Source organism: Emys orbicularis, chromosome 1 (assembly GCF_028017835.1).
Source record: "Emys orbicularis isolate rEmyOrb1 chromosome 1, rEmyOrb1.hap1, whole genome shotgun sequence".
Classification (NCBI taxonomy): Eukaryota; Metazoa; Chordata; order Testudines; family Emydidae; genus Emys; species Emys orbicularis.
In genome coordinates, this window is record NC_088683.1 from 250,162,373 (window position 1) to 250,185,316 (window position 22,944).

Here is a 22,944-nt window from a genome sequence, read left to right on the forward strand (position 1 = left end):
GGAAAGCAAATATGAAAACTGAAGATTTATATTTCAAACCCAATCACTCTTTACTTGGAACTGCTTTGAAATACTCTTCCACTGCAATGGTGGAAACTCCTCCATACCAGTTCTGAAGCCAGATATGCTCAATGTTCATTTTCATAAAGAACCATTCGTAGTTACGAGGCCACTTCCTCATAACTGGGTGCCTGAAAAGACAAAGAATTCCAAAAAGGTTTGCCAAAATGCACATCTAGTGGACTTCTTTCTTCAATGCAGTAGTTGCTAACTTTCTTGGGCAACTAGAACAGTTTACCTGAGTAAAATCTGGGCTGTACCAGGCAGCATCATTGACCTATGCTCACTTTCACTTGCAATGAACCTTGCTCCAAACCTACATGTGGCAGCAAATAAAAATGTAGCAAGGGTACCTGAGAGGCCCATCATTAAAAGGCAGATTTTGCCCAGCCCTTAAACAGGTGGAAAGTGCTGGCAGAGGGCACAAGGGCCTGCATCCACAAAGGGACTTGGGTGTTGCAATGTGTAGCGTTGCAGTAACTCACTTTTATGCACCTAGAGAATCATTGGAACAACAATGGGATCCACAAAGCTTGGGTTAGGTGCCTAGGCCAACTATACAACAAATGGGGCGAGAAAGGTGCCTAAGAATGCAATCCACAAAAGCAGCAGCCTAGTCAGGGAGTTGCCTAAATTAGCCAATGGGAGATTCTGATGAGAGGGATGTGTCCCAAGCCCTGCCCCTCTCACAGAGTTCATCACCTGCCTATTTCTGCTTCTAGGCCACAGCTTGGAACCGTTTCCTAGAGTCAGGCAGCTAAACCACTTCATGTGAGGATGAGTTAGGCAGGCACCTGACTCCACACACAATGGGAAGAAGATGGAGAGGGTAGTGCTGCCTACCTTATAACTTCTAGCTCAGGGGTGGGCAAACTTTTTGGCCTGAGGGCCACATCGGGGAATAGAAATTGTATGGAGGGCCATGAATGCTCACAAAATTGGGGTTGGGAAGCAGGAGGGGGTGAGGGATTTGGTTGGGGTGGGGCCAGGGATGAGACGTTTGGGGTGTAGGAGGGTGATCTGGGCTGGGACCGAGGGGTTCGGAGGGCAGGAGGGGGATCAGGGCTGGGGCAGGGGTGCGGGAAGGGGTGCAGGTTCCGGCGGGGGGTGCGGGCTCTGGGGTGGGAATGAGAGGTTTGAGGTGCAGGAGAGTGCTCCGTGCCAGGATCGAAGGGTTTGGAGAGCGGGCAGGGGATCAGGGCTGGGGCAGGGGGTTGGTGCGTGGGGAGAGGCTCAGGGGTGCAGGCTCTGAGTGGCGCTTACCTCAAGCAACTCCCGGAAGCAGTGGCATGTCCCTTCTCTGGCTCCTACGTGGAGGCACGGCCAGGCGGCTCTGCACGCTGCCCCATCTGCAGGCACTGCCCCTGCAGCTCCCATTGGAGCACTTAGGAGCCGGAGCGGAGCCATGCCGCGGCTTCCAGGAACTGCATGGAGCAGCTGGAGCGGGGCTGAGCCACATGGTGTGGCCCCCGGCCCAGCGCCCTGGCTGGAGCGCCAGAGCAGGGTAAGCCCCAGATCCTGTTCCCCAGCGGAAGCTCGCAGGCTGGCTTAAAACGACTCTGGCCCGTGGGCCGTAGTTTGCCCACCCCTGTTCTGGCTCATTGGTTAAAACACTCACCTGGGATATGGAAGGCTTGAGTTCAATTCCCTCCTCTGTCTGATAGGAAAAGATTTGAACAGAGATCTCCCACCGCTCAGGAGAGTGCCCTAACCACTGGGCTAAAAGTTGCAAGGTGGTGGTGGCACGACCACCTCACTGCAAGATTTTGAAGGGGACTGATCCAGTAGGTGACCTCTGAGTATGCCTACCAGATTGGGCCCTGCAGGCAAGATTGATGTTCACTGCCTATTTTCCCCTGCTTGGTGGATTGCACTGGGGCTTAGATGAAATGTAGCTGTACAGATGCCTAGAGTAAGGCAGCAGTATGCATGCCCAGAGGCAGAAACTTAGGCACCTAAATAACTTTCACAATAGAAACTTTATGCCCCCAGTGAATTTAGGTGCCTACAGAGTTAGGCGGAAGCTGAGTGGGGGTTTTGTGGATCACGGTGGAGCCTAAAACTGGGTCTTGGGCACCTAAATCTGAGGTTCAGGCACCTAAGCACCTCTGTGGATCTGGGCCAAGGTGCCTTCATCCCCTTGCGTGGCTCACTTAAAGGCCTGGAAGAATTGCAGTCCTTGTGCTTTGGGGAACATCAGGATTACTGCTTCCCTAGTCCTGTGAGAGTGCATGGCACCTCAAAGGGGGTGGGGGAAGAGATGGGCCATAATTCTGTCCCCCTAACCACTAACCATCACACCTGGCTAACTACATGGAAGATATTAAACTGCAGCCCACAAAGGTGTGTAAGTAGCAAGTGTGGCGACACCTGGAAGCACCCTGAGACATTCAGGCTGCCTCCTGGATCTCCCTTAGGGGCAGTAGAGTTTATCACTGCCCCTTTCTATGGACTGTGCCTAAATGGCACAATCTTGTTTTGTGGAAGGGAGGAAGAGCCAAAAGTGCTAGTCACAGAAACCTCAGATATGACACACATACTGGTGGTAAGGGAATCACTCTTAATACTTTTGTAAATCCTAGAATTATATACAGCAGGTTCTATCAAAATGCATGTTGATCGCTATTTATCTGGATGACATATCTGACTGTCCCAAGAGTACCTAATTTACTAAGCAGCCTAGTAAGTAAAGAGCAGGCCTGTTACTCCTGGGATCCTCAATCCCAACTGCCCACCTCACTCACAATTTATTCATCTCAAAATTGTAGGTATTACTATATTACATAAATATCACATACAGACCTAGAAAACATTGCTTGTTTGGCAAATTCCATTTCCTCTGGTGGTACCATGACCATCTGTCCTGTGAGAGTCAGTCTGGCACACCTTGGATCCTCAGGATCAATTATATTTTTTCTGCACACAGAGAAAAGTAATCATGTATAATAGACTGTTTTCTACAGCAGAGGTCTTTAAGAAGCTATTCATATTGGCTAAATATTTAGCATGCTCTGCGTGAATATGAGCTCGTGCTCACATATTTAGCAGCTGTAATATTCTAAGCCCAGGGCTTGCTTCTGCAAACCTTTACTCACATGAGTAGTGATATTCCATGGGACTGTTCACGTGGGTGAGGAATACTCACATGAACAAGGATTACAGGATCAGGCCCAAAGTTTGAAGCAAAACAGAGATTCGTCTATTTTCTAACCATGCTTTTTAAAATAATTAATTAGTAGATGATGTCTTCTATGTATTCAAATTGTAATTGTTCTAATCTTTTATGTTTAAGCTGATTTTCTGTTTAACTTTTATAGATGTCATTCTGTAGCAACAAAAATTAGGATTAACCATCCATGCACAGAACCAGATTTAGAATTTTTGTGTAGATCTGCAAAACTATTTTAAGGTGCCCCACCCAAGCATTTCAAAAATGTCACTGATTCTTGTCCACCCTTATCACACCACTATGCACAGGATTTTGAGGAGGGTTAGTGAAATGGTTAACATACACCCGAAACCTAATCGATTACAAAAATGAATGTGTATGTAACTTTAGTCCCCTTCCTTGTAGCCTTCTGCTGTAGACCCACCTGCTTGTTTGTTTCTACTCTACTGATTGGTTTACATCACTTCATGTTTTCAAGGCTCTCTGCACAAGGAAAAGAGCTAGAGTCTCACTATTTTTAAAAGGAGAACTCTGATTCTCTGTTACATTTCTAGTTCATTCAAATTAGGGGGCTCTTGACTGCTCTCCAGCTCTGCCTGTACTGTAATTACATTTAAAATAAATCACAAGTGTAGCTATGGGGCTGATTCTAAGAACATAAGAACAGCCATACTGGATCACACCAATGATCCACCTAACCCAGTATCTTGTCTCTGACAGTGGCCAGTGCCAGATGCTTCAGATGGAATTAACAGAACAGGGCAATTTTGAGTGATCCGTTCCCTGTCATCCCATCCCAGATTCTAGCAGTTTGAAGTTTAGGGACACCCAGAGCATGGGGTTGCATCCTTGACCACCTTGGCTCTCTGTTACATTGGTATAAATGAGGAGTAACTCCACTGCTAGCGAAATCATAATGAAACCATTGTGAGGGCCTAATTGCATGAGAAGCTGAGTGGCCTCAACTTCCATTAGTTTCAACAGCAGTTGAAATTGATCAGCACTTCACCGTGTTGGATCCTACACAGCAGCTTAGGCCCAGAGACTCACATTAGGAAAAAAACATTGCAGTTGTTGTTCTCAAGTGTTTTAACCTAAAGAAGCCTGATCTGCATGCAGTTTTACTCCTAGATCTTGACTTGAACTCGTTAGCCCGCACCCTGACTGTATATGCAATTTGCCATTACTTTTTTCCTTATAATTCTCAGTATGTTTCTGTTGCATGGAAATAAGTGTTCCTGCAGCTAATTTAACACCTGCAAATTCCCCACAGATGGTAATAAAAAACTGTATAGCCTCCTGTAACTGTATCTTGACTTGAACTCGTTAGCCCGCACCCTGACTGTATATGCAATTTGCCATTACTTTTTTCCTTATAATTCTCAGTATGTTTCTGTTGCATGGAAATAAGTGTTCCTGCAGCTAATTTAACACCTGCAAATTCCCCACAGATGGTAATAAAAAACTGTATAGCCTCCTGGATAAAGTGTCTGCTTTTATACATAGGCCCAAGAACATAAATATGCCAGAAAATAGAATAGGCTGATACTCAGCTCTGCCCAATAAGCACTGGGCACAGCTGACAGCATGAGCTCCAAAGGTGCAATATGTGGTTCTCTTACCCCCAAGATGGTTTTCTACTATCCCCAGAAGCTTAGAGCAGCCTCAGGGCTCCCAAGGAGCTCTTATGCTGACTGAGATCAATGTGTACTTTGGTCATGCCTCCTCCCACCTTCTACATTCAGTGGGGGAAAGAGGGAGAGACCAGAGTTGGGGCTAGGGTCCAGCTCAAATCTTTTATTTAACATTGGTTTATTTTTTAAAATGACGATCTAGAAATTTTCCAGCAACATTTTTTAGTACAGACTAAGGAATTAGTGTTACTCTGAGCACCTGAAAATCTGCATTCCCCTGACTAGATTCTGAATTCAGTTATACCAGTGTAAGTCCACTGAAGTCAGTGGAGTTACTCCCAAATTACACTGCGCAACTGAGATTAGTCTAGCCCTCTGACTTTTTGTGTTTAACCTCAAGCTTGCATTAGCGCTGTCTTATTTATCTATTTAATTAGATTAGTTTTAAAAATAAGTGAAAGGAATTTTTAACAAGCAAAATCTGTACCTATAGAAATTCAATTCAATTAATAAGCCTGTTTCCACCTGCATGCAACTGACTATTTCTTCATTACATGCCCATCAGGTATTTGAAACGGGAGTAAAACAATTGCACAGTGGATAAAAGCAAATTAGTTTGCAAGTGCATTTGTTTGGTATATCTTAGTTATTTGTTGCAAGTTACTTACAGGTAGAAGGAAATATAAAATGATATTCTTTCTTGTTGGAAGGTTAGATTTCATGGGACAGATGGCGGTGGGAGATTTGATTTGACTATGTGAGTTATAATCAAGAGCTATCAGAGAGCATGTTAGATCTGTCCTCCTAACTCTTTTAGAATAAAAGAGAAATGTGTACATTAAAAGATCAAATAATTATATCTGTTAATTTTCAGTACCGGCCTACACCAAGAGATACGTACCTCAATATCTAGAATGTTTGAGCATGTACTTTCTCCTTGGCTTTTTCCTTTGTTTGCAGATTTCACTATGTTTTTGTCTCACTGGTTGGGGGTGTTACATTATTTGCACATGTGATTAAAAGACTATTAGTCTTTGGAATGGTTTGTTCAAACTGTAGTTTGTATATTTAAATATTCAGTGTAGGGAGCGCAGTTTGTTTTGCTGGCAAATCAGCAAGCAAATTTTGTGTGAAGATTAAATTGGACAAAATACTAGAAAAGGACAGTGACACATCTGAACTTGGTAAACTATGTTGTTATATTTTGGCATGGCTTTTATCACTGGCTTTTATCATGTTTTTCCGTTCCATAACAGTTAACTTTGTATCCTAGTCTTACGTTGACATTGGTATTTTATCTAACAAAAGGCTTAATGTTCTGAAAGAAACCTACTTTTGCATTTTCTTTGGTATAGTATTCCCCTTACAATGTGCTTTTTTTTTTCTTTCTAAACCCATGTACAAGCACTAAAGTTGTAGCTAGCACAGTTCTGTCTCTAATGCGAACAAGTCTTGTGTTTTCAGTGTGTTATTGGTATAGCTGATGTAAATTTGGGACTTGCTGCCCAGAAATAGAGGGATATACGAAGTGAGCCAGTGGCCTCTCTTCATTAATAAACTCCTCATTCATGTCAGTGGGATATATAGTTATACATTTAGTAATGATTTCTTGCATCCTATATAAAAACATGCACATTCAGTCCTCACTCCTCAGATCCATCTTAGCTTTGTTGTGGCACAAAACTGAGTGGGAAGGTAAAAGTAGGTCTATGTTTGTGACACGGAGGGCCATTGGTGATTCGCTGCGCTATTTCAGTAACTTGTCAGGCCTGGCATACTCATTACACCTAACACGCTGTTTTCATGATATATACTCAAAAGGTGGTATATAATATATAATTAAAAACTAATAACTCACTGATAATTAAAATTCTAGCATGATGTATTTATGGGATGTGTACAAAGAGTTATAAATATGCACCAGAATTATGGTCTTAAAATGTGTTTGGCAAGCAATGCATAAGCCCAGTTTGCCCTCGAGAAAGGAATGTGTATTTGCTTGTCTGACCAGCCTGGTCATCAGGCAGAGACAATGAAGGTACATTTACATAAAAGGTAAACAAAGCCATCAAACTAGCAAGTGGGGGAGATAGCTTCTTAACTATAAACAGTGGGGGTCTGAACCGCAACTGATGAGCAATTGAATCAACTGATTGTATACAATATTACTGCATTATAAAAGCATATCAAGTAAGGTCTTTTATGAAAGCCTGTGACACATTGCTGATTAATATAATTGTGAAATGTAGGCATTAATACAATATGAGGAATTACGGATGCACATTGATATGCTTTATAGCAGCAGTTCTCAACTAGGGGTCCAGAGCCCCCTGCGGGAGGCCACAAGCAGGTTTCAGGGGGGCCACCAAGCAGGGCTGGCATTAGACTCACTGGGGCCCCGGGCAGCAAGGTGAAGCCCTGTTGCCCAGGGCTGAACCCTGGGACCCTGAGCCCCGCCACCCAGGGCTGAAGCCAAAGCCTAAGTAACTTAACTTTGCGGGGGCCCCTGTAGCATGGGGCCCCAGACAATTGCCCTACTCGTTACCCCCTAATGCTTGCCCTGGCTTTTATATGCATTAAAACAGTTGTTGTGGCACAGCTGGGCCATGGAGTTTTTATAGCATGCTGGGGGGCCTTAGAAAGAAAAAAGTTAAGAACCCCTGCTTTACAGTCTGTGACCAGACACAGTGAGAAACAGATTTGCTCCCAGAGAGGAGGGAAGGCAGCTATCTACCTGTCTCCAATGTAAATGAAGTAGTGTTGAATCAAAACAGTGGAAGTCCTACTTACATATGAATAAACGGGGGATGGAGACTGCACCCCCAGGAAGCCTTCCTGCCCCTTGAAGCAAGTTCAGTGAACTTTGGGAAGACAGCCTGGCATCAACACCCCAGCAAGGGAGAGAAGCTTTCTCTGAGCTTACTTTTCAAAGAATACAATTCAAAGCTTTACTGGACTATAAAAAGAAAGGGAGAGAACCTCATAGTTATCTATCACTGGGGAGGAATTAAAAGGGTCAGAGCTCTTCAAATCACAGAACATTGGATCCTTCAACCAAGGGGGTTGAAGTCTCTCAGAACTGAATATGGGTGAGAAACCTGCTTAGGCAAAGATTGTAACTTGCTGGAATTAAGTTTTAGTCTTAGAGGTGTATTTTTACTTTTATTTGTTTGTAACCATTTCTGATTTTATTCCTTATACTTGGTATCTCTTAAACCTATGACTTTTTGTTTGATAAAATTGTTTTCCTTTTACTGTAAACCAATTCAGTGCTGTGATTGAAATAAGAGTGTTTTTCCAACCCCCATTAAATTAATGAATTGCAGCGTATTTTCTCTTTAAAGGAGCAACAAACTTAGTAACTTCTGTGAGTGTTCAGTAAGAGGGCTGGACGCTGCAAGGAGACGTTTCTGGGGAATTTGGGAGTTGGGACTCAGAGTTTGTTACCTGAGAGGCAAGGCTGGAATGGGTAGAGTCCTGAAAAGTTGCTGGGCAGGCAGACAAAATGGTGTGTCAGGGAGTTGTCACCCATCTTAACAGCCAAATTCTCACTTGCTGAGGCTGAGAGGGGTTACACAGTATCTCACAAGTCTGGGAACTTCAGCAGATTGTCACATTGGCAGAAGTTTGGGACTGAGGGCGGTTTTCAGTCACCCTCCAAAATAACTGGGCAGTGGAAGCCAGGCTGCGACCTACATGCTTGAATGAGGGCTCTTGGTGTCAGGGCTGTGAGCCACAGCAGCACAGCATTGAAGGCATCCAGAGTTGCCGGGCAGGTGGTGACACAATCTCTTAATGGTCTGGGTTGAACCCCAAAGCATCATAAGATCATATTTGGGAAAGGAGACAAAGGAATCAAGATGGATATCATTTACATAAAAAGATACACACCTTGCTAAAGAGATTAAACAAAGACAGACTTAATGGGAATCAGACAAAAGCTTATGCATTTTATTAGAGCTACATTAGCGCCGATGTGCACATTGTTTTAGAGAGGTTATCTCAATTATTCATCAGGTTTGAGGAGAGGAAAGAATTGATTTACCCAATTTTTCTGCTCCTGGGGGACAAACCGTGCATTCAACACTTGATTCTGGTCAGCCAGTTGTTTATGTTAAGCATGTGGGATCAGTCCTGGAGAGAGCTGCATACAAAAGCATTCACTTCATTCCAGTCCTACAGAAAAGAACCATACTATCTGCTTTAAGCCCTAAAAGAAGCTGTCACTTTTGATCATCTTATGGCAAAAACCATATACTGATGAAATATCTCTAGGAATTACACAATGCTCTGAGGTGCACACCAACAAATATTTTCAATGTCCACCCAATTCACTCCATTCTATTTCCACCCATGTTGGGTCATGGTTCAAAAATGACTCAGAGTAAAGAGTGTCACCTACTTATTAAAATATTTACTTGCACAAGAGTACACCCAACACTAGTTACTACAGTCACCTCCTGAGTTTTCATTGGAGAATTCCCATCCAAAAATTAGCCAGGTCCAGATCTGACAAAACTATAATTCAGAGTGGTATGGCTACATTAACACCCCACAAAACAGAGCTTTTGTTAGGAGTAAATTCCAAAGTTGAGGGCCCTGCCTCCACTGATAATGTCCTGTCTCTTGCTCCCACAAATGCAAATCTAGGGGCTGTTTAAGATTCCTTTTAGCATCATTAGTCACTTCCACTTGGCTCCAACAGCCCATCATTGAGGTGAGGATCACAGGTTTAATTTCTACGCTGGAAATATATTCTACACCAGTGGTTCTCAAACTAGGGCCGCCGCTTGTTCAGGGAAAGCCCACTCAGCCGAGGGACATGCTGGCCGCGGCTTCCCGCAGCCCCCATTGGCCTGGAGCGGCGAACCGCGGCCCGTGGGAACCGCGATCGGCCAAACCTGCGGACACGGCAGTGAAACAAACCAGCCTCGCCCACCAGGGGCTTTCTCTGCACAAGCGGCGGCCCTAGTTTGAGAACCACTGTTCTACACCTTAGGAATTTATTTTCTAAAGTCTACAGAAGGAAATATTATGCCATCAAATAATTATCATGGTTGTGTATTAAAACACACAGCACTTTGATTTTATATTTAGAAAAGCACAAGTTATGTGCCTTATATATGCCATCATAATTCAACCCTGAAGGATCTGAAATAGAAAGTATGTATTAGCATTACTAATCTGTGTGGTATGAACCTCGGACAAAATCTCTATTGAAAGCAAAATTCATAATCTGAAAAGCTGCTGCTGGCCGTCAGCTTGATACCGCAGGGCACTATTGCCCTGCCTTCCCCCTGATTTGGACAAAAAAGAACGTTCTTTCTCATTCTTCCTTCAAAGAGAGTTAAAAAGGCATCTTTATTTTTGGATGTAGAGTCTTCCATTTTAAATCAAAAGAAAGTCCTGAGGTTAAAGAAAAGAATGAAAAAATGGCTTTTTTGTATAGAATTGATTTCTGTGTTTGGTCGCATGCCCATTTTAGTTTGGTTTAGATCACCCCACAGTTCCTAGAAGAACTTCCTCCCTAGACTGTTTTTTCTTTCAATTTAAGTGCTCTTGGTGTGCTTGACTGTCTTTGGTCATATAAATAGCAAATTTCTATGACTGAACTACTAATTGTGGTATGTAACCTATTGCTTAAATCAGCCTCTGTACCAGATGACTGGAGGATAGCTAATGTAATGCCAATTTTGTAAAAAAACTCCAGAGGCGATCCTGGCAATTATAGTTCAGGAAGCCTAACTTCAGTACCAGGCAAATTGGCTGAAACTACAGTAAAGAACAGAATTATCAGACACATAGATGAACACAATATATTGAAGAAGAGTCAACATGGCTTTTGTAAAGGGAAATTATACCTCACCAATCATTCTTTGAGGGTTTCAACAAACATGTGGACAGGGGTGACAGTGTACTTGAATTTTCAGAAAAGCTTTGACAAGGTCCCTCACCAAAGACTCTTAAACAAAGCAAGCAGTCATGGAATAAGATGAAAGGTCCTCTCATGGATCAGTTACTGGTTAAAAGATAAATAAATAAATAGGAATAAATGGTCAGTTTTCACAGTGGAAAGAGGTAAATAGTGGGTCTCTAAGGATCTATATTGTTCAAGATATTAATAAATTATCTGGAAAACGGGGTAAACAACGAGGTGGCAAAGTTTTCAGATGATACAAAATTACTCAAGATAGTTAAGTCCAAAGCTGACTGTGAAGAGTTACACAGAGATCTCACAAAACAGGGTGAGTGGTCAAGAAAATGACAGATGAAATTTAATGTTGATAAATGCAAAGTAATGCACATTGGACAACAATTCCAACTACACATACAAAATGATGGGGTCTAAATTAGCTGTTCCCACTCAAGAAAGAAATCTTGGAGTCATTGCGGATAGTTCTCTGAAAACATCCACTCAATGTGCAGTGGCAGTCAAGAAAGCTAACAGAATGTTAGGAACCATTAGGAAAGGGATCGATAACAAGACAGAAAATATCATCATGTCACTATATAAATCTATGGAACGCCTACACCTTGAATACTGTGTGCAGTTCTGATTTCCCCATCTCAAAAAAGATATATTAGAATTAGAAAAAGTACAGAGAAGAGCAACAAAAATGATTAGAGTGTAGAATAGCTTCCATATGAGGAAAGATTAGAAAGACTGGAAGTGTTTATTTTAGAAAAGAGATGACTAAAGGGGAATATGATAGAGGTCTATAAGACCATGAATGGTGCAGAGAAAGTGAATAGAGAAGTATTATTTTCCCTTTCACATAGCACAAGAACCAGGGGTCTTCCAATGAAATTAATAGGCAGCAGAGTTAAAACAAACATAAGGAAGTATTTCTTCACACACACTGTACAGTCAACCTGTGGAACTCATTGCCAGGGGATGTTGTGAAGGCCAACAGTATAACTGGGTTCAAAAAGAATTAGATAAGTTAATGGAGGATAGGTCCATCAATGGCCATTAAGAAAGATGGTCAAGAACACAACCCCATGCTCTGAATGTCCCTAAACCTCTGACTGCCAGAAGCTGACAGGGGATGGATCACTTGATAATTCCGTGTTCTGTTCATTCCCTCTGAAGTATCTGGTACCAGCCACTGCCAGAGGATAGGATACTGAGCTAGATGGACCATTGGTTTGACCCAGTATTGTCATTCTTACGGTCTTATGAATTACATGATTAAGCAGTGAATGTTGTATGGCACAGCTATAGCCAATTTTATGGTAACAGTCAGCACCCTGAAAAGAGGATCACAGCATTAGGTAGTTTCAGTAAACACAGAGAAAGAAACAGACCTTGGTGTACTAGACTGGAATTTTCTACAGTTGGTTATTTAAGTGTAAAGAAAAAAAGAAAACAATAATTTAGAGCTATATTGTGTGTGCTGTGTGGTGATGATAATAGGTTTCATATTTAACTTTCTAATTTAGTAGTTATGTGTTTGCTGGATGGATCTTTAAATATGGATTTTGGAGTAACAGTTACTGAAGTGTTTATCCTGAATGTGACTAAAGAGGGACAACATAAATACTAGAGAGGCAAAGATGTTCCTGTGTCACAAAATTGGGATCTGAATCTAAACTTCTGCAAAGTTCAGCGGTGTTTGGATTCAGGGTTTCTGTGCAGGCCCATCTCTAGCAAACTCATTTGCCTTTCAATTAGCTTTTATAGCTTGTCTTACTGTATTTACTAATTGTCAGATATTTAGACCGAAATCAGGGTTTGCCTGAAGGTGTAATGCTGAATTTGTGGCATTCCATTCCTTTTCATGTTAACAGACTGTAACCTCACAAATACAGGATTATGTGGATCAAACAGAAGGTTTGTTCAAAACACCAGCATCTGACCTAACAGTAAAACGAAAACAAAAAACATGACTGACCTAGAAAACTGCTTTTTGTCAGAATGTTCTTTTCACTTTTTTTTTCCAGTGTGGAAGTCAGTCTATGATAGGAAGTTCTGTAACTACTCAGGGCCGGTGCAACCACTAGGCAGACTAAGCGGCCGCCTAGGGTGCCAAGTGGTTGGGGGTGCCAAAAAGCGGTGCCCCAAACATTTTTTTTAAACAGCGGAGCACAAGGCTGCTGCTGCTCCCCGCCTCCTGGCTCCAGAGGGCCGCTGAGAGCCCCAGGGGCGGCAGGGAGCCCGGCTCGGTCCGGGGCGTGGGAAAGAAGGCGCAGCTGCGCTCTGCTCTTCGGGCGGAGAAGCTGGGTGTCTACTCCACTTGCAAGGTACCTAGCCAGGTCGCAGGGAGCCGCATGGGCCCGCAGAGCACCGGGAGGTGGGCAGGTCCAGTCCCTAGCCTGGGGAATGGTGTATGTAGGAGCAACCTGGGCACCCCTCCCCCAGCCAGCGCCACCCCCTCCAACACCCACCGACCAGCTACCTTCTCCCCTGTGCACCCCCCCTCCCCAACAACCCACCCTGTCCTGCCACTTTTGCCTCTGGGCAACCTCCACCCAGCAACACCTCCCCCCCAGCCAGCCACGGTCACCTTCACCCCTGCATCAACCTCGGGACCCTCCCCCACCTGCCATCTCCCTTCTGCCCACTCCTCCCTTGTGCAAACCCCTCCGTGCCACCTTCACCCCCCTGCAACAACCCCAGGCACAGACACCCCCCCGTCTGCCAGCCCCTTGCAACAACCCCCTCCTGCCCACTTCTCCCTTGTGCCACTCCCTCCCTGCCACTGCACCCCCTGCAACGAGCCCCTTTTGCCTCTGTGCAATCTCTTCCCTGCCACTACACCCCCGCCCCCTCCACCTCTTGGCCACCTCCAGCCCCTGCAACAATCCCATGCACTCCCCTTTCTGCCACCTTCACCCCCTGGAAGAGCCCCCATACGAACCCTCTCTTTGCAGCCCCCCCCCCATTCCCCCTGTACTTTGTGAACATCTGGGCCCCTGGGGGGAACTTGGCCGTAGGAAAGTGGGGGCTGGACATTGGGGGGGGGGGGGCGCAAAGTGGAAGTTTCGCCTAGGGCGCAAAATATCCTTGCACCGGCCCTGTAACCAGGGCCGGCGCAACCCATTAGGCAACCTAGGCAGTCGCCTAGGGTGCTACAATTTGGGGGGTGGCGACCGCAGCAGTATTTCGGCGGCGGGACCTTCCGCCTCCTCTCTGGGGGGCGGTATTTAGGGGCAGGACCTTCCGCCGCCTAGGGTGCAGAAAAGCTGGTGGCGCTCCTGCCTATAACTACTACTACTTTAGGAGGTCAGTATTTGGCCCTGCCCCTGGACACACCTTTGCATGTGCTTAACTTGACTTCTGTGAGACTATTCACATGCTTAGGTGTTTGCAGGATCAGAGCAATAGTGAGGCCTGGTACTTTGCTAACAGAAATGCTCTAAGCAGCTCATGTGTCAGTCTTAATGTAAAACAATGGTATTTTGGGTTTGTTTTTTGCTTCTTAATCTAAGGCCCAGTCCTGCTCCCACTGAATGCTGTGGGAACAGGATTGGGCCCTTTCTCCTTTTCTGGAGAGTGAGCTATTATATACCAATTTATTCCAGGAATGGCCTTTTGCCATTTAATTTTTCGTCCCTCTTTTTCCCACTTACAGCCCCTCTTCAGAATAACACCTACCCTTCAACTGGCATCCTCTGAAGATACTTGTTAATGCTATTCCATGGACTGGCCATCAGGGAGTGCTCTAAAATCAATGCCCCCTGTATCCTTCTGGGAAGTGGAAATCTTTTGATCAGTGATGAGGAATCAAGATTATAATCACAATATCATAATGTACTGCTATTAGCCCCTACTAGGATGGTGCCATTTCCCTCATTCTTGCATGACTAGAAGTTTTGTTTCTGTTATTAGTTTAAGTTTGGGTTTTTCAAATTCTCTTTCCAACTGAATAGGCATAAGACTGTGAAATCAATAAATTGGATACCAGTCGACATGTGAACACACATCACCTGATACTTGTTAGTTATAAAAAGTCTATTAAAATGCCAACTGTGTATTGTTTCTAAAGCCAGAGATTTATTTTGTGTAGAATAACTCAGAAGTATTCCTTAGCAGGGTGCCAACTGTTCCTAAGAGTTTTGATTGCTTTCAAGTTTTCTTTCGTTTTTATAACTTGGGGTATGTATATACTCTAATAGAATTCTGCATGCAAACAAGATACAGGACCAAATTCGTTGCTCGCATACTGGGTACAACCTTTCTCATGGAATTCACTATTTGTTTAGCTATTTTGTATAATGGTTCTTCAGTTCTAAAATGAATGATACCCTTGATCGAGACAACTTCTGTGCAAGATACCGTATATTAAAAACTCATACAATGGAACTTTCTTATGCAAGAAATAGCTATTCATCTCACTATTTCGCTAGCAGTGGAGAGAAACACTGAGCTGACAGACATTGTAGGCTACGTTGGGCTAGTAGATCTTGCCTCTGAGATGGAGAATGGGTAGCAAGGAAGAAAACAACCTGCATATAAAACAATCCACCCATTTAAAACCTTGCACTGAGAAATGTAGGCCCTAACCTTCTGCTGATACTAACTTTGGGGATAGTGCTAGGTGATTTGAGGTCATTGAGACATTTCTGCTGCACTCAGCGGTGTATTATCGCCTAGGCCGACAAGGCCTAGGCCTAGGGCGGCTAATTTGCAGGGGCGGCAAATTTGAGCACCACAGAGAAGATCCCCTGCTCCAACTTGCCTCCTCCGTGAGCGTGCTGCCGCGTCCTGTTTCTCTCTCCTCCCTCCCAGCGCTTGCACCGCGAAACAGCTGTTTCGCGGGGCAGGGAGGGAGGGGGGAGGAGGGGGAACGTGGCACGCTGGGGGAAGAGGTGGGGCCAGGGCCGGGATTTGGGGAAGGGGTTGGAATGGGGGCGGGAAAAGGGTGGAGTCGGGGCGGGGCCAGTGGCGGGCGGGGCGGCAATTATTTCAGGGCTTGGGGCGGCAAAATCATTAATCCGCCACTGGCTGCACTGATGCTGTTCTGCTGTTTACACGGCACTGTCCTTATATCTCCTACATACACACAGCAGAAGCACTTGCAATGCCAGTTCAGAAGGGCCTATGGTATGAGAGTGTCACCAACAGCACTGTCAATACTAGAGTTAGTACTGGAGGACACAGGAGAGCACATTGCACAGACAGCAAGGAAGGCCCCAGATATCCTGTGATTCTTGGTTGTGAAATTGGCCCCTGAAGCTACCCCCAGAGGCAGATCTGTGCAGCAGTATCCAAACTATTACTTATTTTAATGTCTAGCTCTTAGGGATGTGGAGAAAACTTTAGAAACATGAACTGAATGTAAACCGTGCAGTGGTATATTCGTGCATTTGAAGACAGTCCTAAGCAACGGCTTGCATAGACGTGTATGGTCTTGGTCATCTCCATTGGGGAATGACTTTGACACCGAACAAAAACAATTTAAATACCAGCAATTGATAGCTTTTTCACTGCCAGTCAGGTTACCCAAACCTCTATGTTCTTATCACTCAGGGGATGCAGTTGCAGATATGGAGGTGGAGGTGACAGTTGGCTGCTGTCAAGGGTTGCTTTTCTACCCCAAAAGTTAAAATCACCTTTGACCCTGCTCACAGAGGGAAGGGAAAGGAAAGAGTTATCCTCTCCCACTGCCTAATTTCCCAACCGCTTCCTAGGTGCAAAAGCCTGTAGAAATCTTTTCACGCATTCCTAGGACTAAAAACCCCAATGGTGACTCATCAGCTTCCAAACTTTCCCATTTCCTCTCACAACTTGTCCAGTGCAGTTTTGCGTTGTTAATACTAAATCTGTGCAAATGGGTAACTTCAGAAATAATGTAAAATAAACTGAACGTAATATCCATAGAAATAATGCAAGGAATGTCACAGTGATTCGAATATTTATGTTCATACTGAATGCAATAGCAACATCTACATTTTAATTTACTTGCAGTTAACACCAAACTTTAAGTTTGCCACAGAATTTAGCACCAAAGTTCTACAGACACCTGCTGTAGAATTTCAGTTCTGCTGGCTGCAGAATATACAGTGCCTTGGTCAGGGCTGTCCGTAGGGCGGTGCGGGGCCTGGGGCGGAAGTGACGGATTCGTCTTCCGGGGCTGATCCCCCCCAGCCAATCGCACCGGCCCACGGGGCCCCCCAAAACGCGAGGCCCGGAGCAGTCGCCCTGATTCGCCCTACTCAAGGGACGGCTCTGGCCTTGGTCATAAGTGAGAGCAGCTTCTGGAGGATCAGCATTAAAAGGAAAATGGCAGAGGTGAGTTTTAGTACCTCAAATAACTAATAGTTACTAAATAAGTATGTAGTAAACATGAAGTTTCAAAGGTTTTTCAGTATTTCTATAAACTGTCAATAGTCTTTCTGACTGCTGCCTATGGACTGATAAGTCCCAAGCAGGTGGTTAAGTCTGATGAGGTCAGCTGTACATAAAACCAAGATTTTCAAAAATGGTCACTCAAAGTTAGGGTCCTACGTCCATATTTAAGCACCTAAATTGGTGGCCTGCTTTTTTGAATTGCTGATCACCAGCAGCTCTCATTGCCATCAATGGGAGCTTCTGGATGTCCAGTGTCTCTGAAAATGAGGCCACTTATTTAAGTGTTATGACAAAGAAGCCTAACTTTAGTCATCAAGTTTTAAAACTTTGGTGAAGATATTCAGCTTATCATTTAAATGCATGAGAAGGTTGGGAGAGTGAAAATGATACAATTTGTTATTCCTTTGAAAAAGGTTTGATTCCGATACGTACAATTTAAAAATAATTAATTTTAAAAATATTAATCAAATGTTTTAAAGAAAGGATAGAACTATCCTTACAGCGACTTTACAGTTCTCCTGACTTTCTTATGCTTTCAAAGGGTGAGCAACATTTTCTCTATCTTAACCTCCATCGAACCATCAAGATGAAAGCCTCCTCTTTGACTGTGAAGATGTTGTATTTAAGACAAGGAAACATTTTTAATGATACTAGACCAATTCATACCCTCTGAAAGTACCGATAGCTGTAAGTCAGTGGTGTTGCACACTGGTTCTATGTCTCTTACTCTCTGTAGTTAGATGTAGATACACCTCTACTCCGATATAACGCGACCCGATATAACACGAATTCGGATATAACGCAGTAAAGCAGTGCTCGGGGGGGGGGGGGGGGGACTGCGCACTCCGGCGGATCAAAGCAAGTTCGATATAATGCAGTTTCACCTATAATGCGGTTAGATTTTTTAGCTCCCAAGGACAGCGTTATATCGGGGTAGAGGTGTATTAGAATATACTTCATATTTCAGCTTTCCTTTAAGAGATTGTGCTGAGGCATTTCTCCTATAATATAAAACAAACCTGTGGAGATTCTAGCTTGTGCTGGGGGCCAAAATAACCTCCATCCAGCCCCAGAAGTGGGAAGCTGAAAGGGTGGCATAAAGCCACCATTGTTCCCCCTTCATGTCAGATGTAAGAATCAGGGTGTAAGGATCCACTGACTTCATTAGGCTTTGGATCAGACCTAAGCATCTAACCTTAGGAACACAAACACACAGATACCCAAAACTGGAGCTCACTTTTTTAAACGTGTGGCCTAAAATATTGTCCAAAGCCAGAATGGGTGTTTGTCAAAGCAGTGTTTGGAATCCAGGATTTCTTGGCTCCTGTTCCAATGCTTAGACCATGCCTCTGCCTGTATTGCTTCAGTTTAACCAAAGGTACTGGTTACATTTCACATAATGTACTCACGACACAGAAATGTAAATGCTATCCGAAATCAATTTGTTTTCATTGACTGCTGTCAGAAAGACAAACTGCTGGTACCTGCAGAAATCTCCTTCTGCCTCTGGCAATGTCAGAGAAGCCACAGAGTTCTTCATGAGATCTGTCACCGTGTTGTCCTTTGAGGTCACATAAAAGAAAGGTATTCCAGTGCTGTTATTGATGGGCCCATCACTGACTAGTAAACAATTCCCAAATGGTACACCTTGGATCTGAGAAAATCCAGACAATCAATGCTTTAAAACTTTGCACTTATACATTGTACACAAAGATGGGGACTTACCCAAGCTCAGTAGCAGAAATGGGAATAGAACCTGTTGTTCTGGTTCCCAGTTTCCATTCTCACCACTAGACCCCACTGTTTTCTAAATTAGATTTACGTATCATACTGCTGTGGTAACAAATCTCTCTCCCCTCCCCCCCCCCCCCGTCCCCAATGGTGATATGGAGAACTCCTTTTCTTTACATTGCCAACCATTTAAAAGAAGCTAGCAAGTACATAAACATGTCTGCATTAAAAAGCAATCATGAAAGCATCTGCCCCAGATGGCACTGATATCTTTTCTCAGGAATCTAAAAGGATTTGTATTCCAATTCAGATTTTGATTAATTCTGATTTTGGCCCCCTCTGCACTGAGGTTTTAACCTTGGTTTGAAATGTGGCCACATTGGCTGGCCAAACTATAGAAGAAACTATTTTAGCTAGAACTGAATTTAAACGCAGTTCCAGACAACTCAGCATGGATGGGGCCTATAAGCCATCTAATCCCCAGTCAGTAGCAAAACTTCCATTGACATGCATGGGCACAGGAGCAGGCCCTACTGTGCCAGTTTTTCAAAAGTTGGCTTTCCTTTCCCCTGACTTGCACGTGCACAGTGGATATTCCATGGGCAAAAATTTCCACCCACTTTTGGAAAGGAGACCTTGTGTTTGTAGCTCTATTGCCTAGGAATGACAAAGGATAATTTTCTCTATAACATGTGATAATTGTATCATGTCTCTCATCCCATCAGAAATCACAGTAGCGGATCTAGACCTTGTATTGTTTTTTGTTTGTTTGTTTATTTTTAATATATCTTCAGGTAATTTCAAATGACCAATTAGATGTTAGATATTAAAAATAATAATCAATATATTGAGCTAATTCAGTATAACCAATGGGTTTTGGTAACAAAACTAAGTTAAACATGAACAGTTACTGAGAAAACCATGGGTGATACTAACCTGGATCACATGCTTTCCATTTTATGATGTTTATACACTTTTAATGTTTATATACAATCTATACTGCAAATGAGAAGGGGTATTTTTTATGAAGACACATATCTAGGAAACCAAGCAATCTTATTAAGATTTATAAAATATATAGAAGCTGTCAATAACATTAGAAATTTCAATCACTTAAGTTTGAGTCTTTCATACACGGTTAACTTTACAGTTCACGTTCAAAAAGGAACTGTGAGTCTAGGCCACATAACTCAAAATTCACAGCAAAGACATCACACCCATGAATTACAAGTTTTATTATGAATCCATTTTTTGGTATTACTTATGTATTATAATTATGGACAGCAAACTGCACATATTTTAGTAAGATTGTAATTCCATCAAAGGTTTCTGATGAGAGAATAAACCATAACAGCTAAGTTCATATGATTTAATAGCATATTTGGAACCCTGAGATGGAATTAGAGACTTCAGATGTACAACTGGGAATATTTTATTAATGATATTTTTTTCTAGCTTCTGATGCTTTGCATTTCACAAACTGCCAGGCAGCTGCTTCTTTACTAAATCTTTCCAGAAGTTTTACTGGGTGCTAACTTTTACTTTCTTTCTTTTTTTTTAATGTAACTAAAAAAATTAATCCCTAATTCGTGGACATTTTAACAAGAGAATTAATGTTAAACTCACTTTTCCTGTGTATCAGTATTATTGAAAGCTATGCCCAATTCAAAACCATATTTTTAAAAAAGAGAGTATTTTACAGCTGGAAAAATAATGACCCAAATTCTGCACGGTGTGCCAGCTGCTCAGCATCACACCACTGACAAAGTGGTCCTGAAGTGGGAACAGATGGTCAAGGTAGGATCACCCCTATCAGTGGGGTAGCTAGGAATGTAAGTTTGGGGGGGCTGCAAATTATTACGGACGGGCAATATTCCACCCACACATTTCCTTACAGACACGGCTTTGGTTTTGACTGACTAAATCTTTTCAAAAATTGTCTATTTGCCCAATAGGATGCACTATAAAAAAAAAATCCCAATATAAATTTACCGTACTTGAACTTTGCATTGAACTGCCCCAACATGGGCAGAGGCTCCCTGAGCCCCATGGAGCCAGCCCGACATGGGCAGGAGTTGGGCTCTGGTCCCAGAGCCCCATGGAGCCGGCCCGACATGGGCAGAGGGAGCCATATTTGGGTGAGACCATATGCTAAGTGGGTGGCCCGCAACCCACCCAGGCCCACCTATGGCTACGCCATTGACCCCCATACAGGCATATCTTCAAGTGGCTTAGAGCCAGTGCTGCAGCTTCCACCCCCACCCCTAGTGTAGAGAGTATACCGCAAGCAAAAGGAGCGCAGCTGGCATACCCCTTATATCCTGCGGATCCCTGGCTACTGTATCAGCCCTTTGGGGCTGTTGACAGCCAGCATTAGTTATAGCAGGCTTTAGGCTGCTCTATATTATGCTGGGGAACCAGCAGGAAACACAGCCAGCTCAGGATTGGAAGAACACAAAGGTATCCTTCCGTGAGCTGTGTAGTGTGTGCTCCTTGGCCTCAACAGAGGATCTAGCCCAATGTTTTTCTCTTCTTTTTCTGCATCTTGCCAGGAGGTGCTGTTCTTTAGCATCTCTCTTCTATTGTACTGTAAACATGATTTCTATTCCTAGAAATCTTTTGCAGAGAAGCAAAGCTGGGAATGTTGCATAAATCTGTGGCACCAGCACTGTATTTTTACAGGCTGATTAAATAATATTACTGACAGCTTTTATTATCTGCATATTTTGTAGCTGACATCAGTACGTGGTTGATTATAAGACAGTAAATATTGTTCTCCACAACAGTGCTGGGATGCTGTTTTGTAGTTTTGCATTATAATACATTGCTAATGCTAGTAAAGAATTTGTGTAATTTATATACTAAATGCTTTCTCAAAACAGATTATTTACTGCCTTTTACAGAACAGTAAAATACAAGCAAGCAAAGTCCAAGCCCTCTCCCGCTGTTAGTGGGTAAATAAGTCCAGTATTCAAAGAAAATTGTCAATGTCTAGCAGAGGATGTGACTTACGGTACCTTTTCCTGGGTGGACTCGGTAGCCAAGAAGCCCCAGCTGTTATAATGGGTCAGGAAACGGGCAGTTCTGATTGCCTGCTCCTGAGGAGTAATGCTGTCTGTCCCTTTGACACTCTCTCTCCTGTAGGAAAACATCCTAGAAGGAGAAGAGATTTGCTTGGATCTCCCAGCCACTGGCCTTGACCTCATTTCCCCATCTTCTTTGTAAACAGAGGCTGGATAGCTCTGCTTCCAGATGCTAGTCGTGTCTTCCAGAAGCGCAGGGAGAGCCTCCTCGTTTGAGGAGCTATCCAGTTCTTCCTCCACCTCATTGGTAACTGACCACGAAACCGAGTTGACTATCACATAACCCCAAGCAGGAGACAGCATCACACTGCACCACAGAACCCAGGAAAGCCAGGATATTGGTGTAATCCTTTTCCTCAGCTGTATTTGACAGCAGCACACAGACATTTTGTAATAAACACTCCACGCTAAGATCCACACTGAACCTTGCAAAGCCTGAACCTTTGGAATGATAGCAGCACCCTCCTGTGGTGAAAGCTGGCTCAGAGATGGATTAGATTGAGTTTACACTCTTGCTAAAGCATCAACAGCTTGTATAATCTCCCTGCATAGAAAGTCAACCCTGCCACCTGAAACAAAAGCTTAGGCAATATTGCTAAACAAAAGAATTTGGCTAGAAAAGAATTCAACTTGAAAGTATGTATCAACAGCGTCTACTGAACATACAAGAAATGTATTATAATTTCCACAAAATAATTGTTCTCCGTCAAAAGTCTGGCAATGACAAGCTAAAGGATGCAGCCACTTCAGTCATGCCAAATATACCTTTTCCATTTACTATCTTCTCTTCTTCCCCTTCACCGTACACTATTCCCCTCCCCACCCCCCGCTATGTTCTAAACTGATTTATTGGATAGTTGCAAAAGAAATAATATTCTATAGATTTAATCTGGACTACAGATTTAAAAACTAATTTAGTCCCATCGTGCAGTAATGTTTGTCAGAACTCCACACACATTTTCTGCTACTATA

The 22,944-nt window shown here is 43.4% G+C and overlaps 1 protein-coding gene across 1 annotated transcript; it reads right to left on the minus strand.

Annotated features, from left to right (window-relative positions):
- Positions 1–43: 43 nt before the first annotated feature.
- On the minus strand, positions 44–22,359 carry CREG2 (cellular repressor of E1A stimulated genes 2). Its single transcript, XM_065397403.1, has 4 exons — positions 21,907–22,359; positions 18,643–18,812; positions 2,863–2,976; positions 44–191 (listed from the first exon to the last, which is right to left on the minus strand). The coding sequence occupies exons 1-4, from the start codon at positions 22,357–22,359 to the stop codon at positions 44–46; spliced, it is 885 nt and encodes a 294-aa protein (XP_065253475.1).
- Between the last annotated feature and the right edge of the window lie 585 nt (positions 22,360–22,944).

Excerpts from the sequence above, each read along its gene's own strand:
- CREG2 (XM_065397403.1), bottom strand. The coding sequence starts at position 22,359 with ATGTCTGTGTGCTGCTGTCAAATACAGCTGAGGAAAAGGATTACACCA. Across the intron at positions 18,813-21,906 it reads CCGAGTCCACCCAGGAAAAG|ATCCAAGGTGTACCATTTGG; the intron begins GTACCGTAAGTC and ends GGATTTTCTCAG. Across the intron at positions 192-2,862 it reads AAACAAGCAATGTTTTCTAG|GCACCCAGTTATGAGGAAGT; the intron begins GTCTGTATGTGA and ends TTGTCTTTTCAG.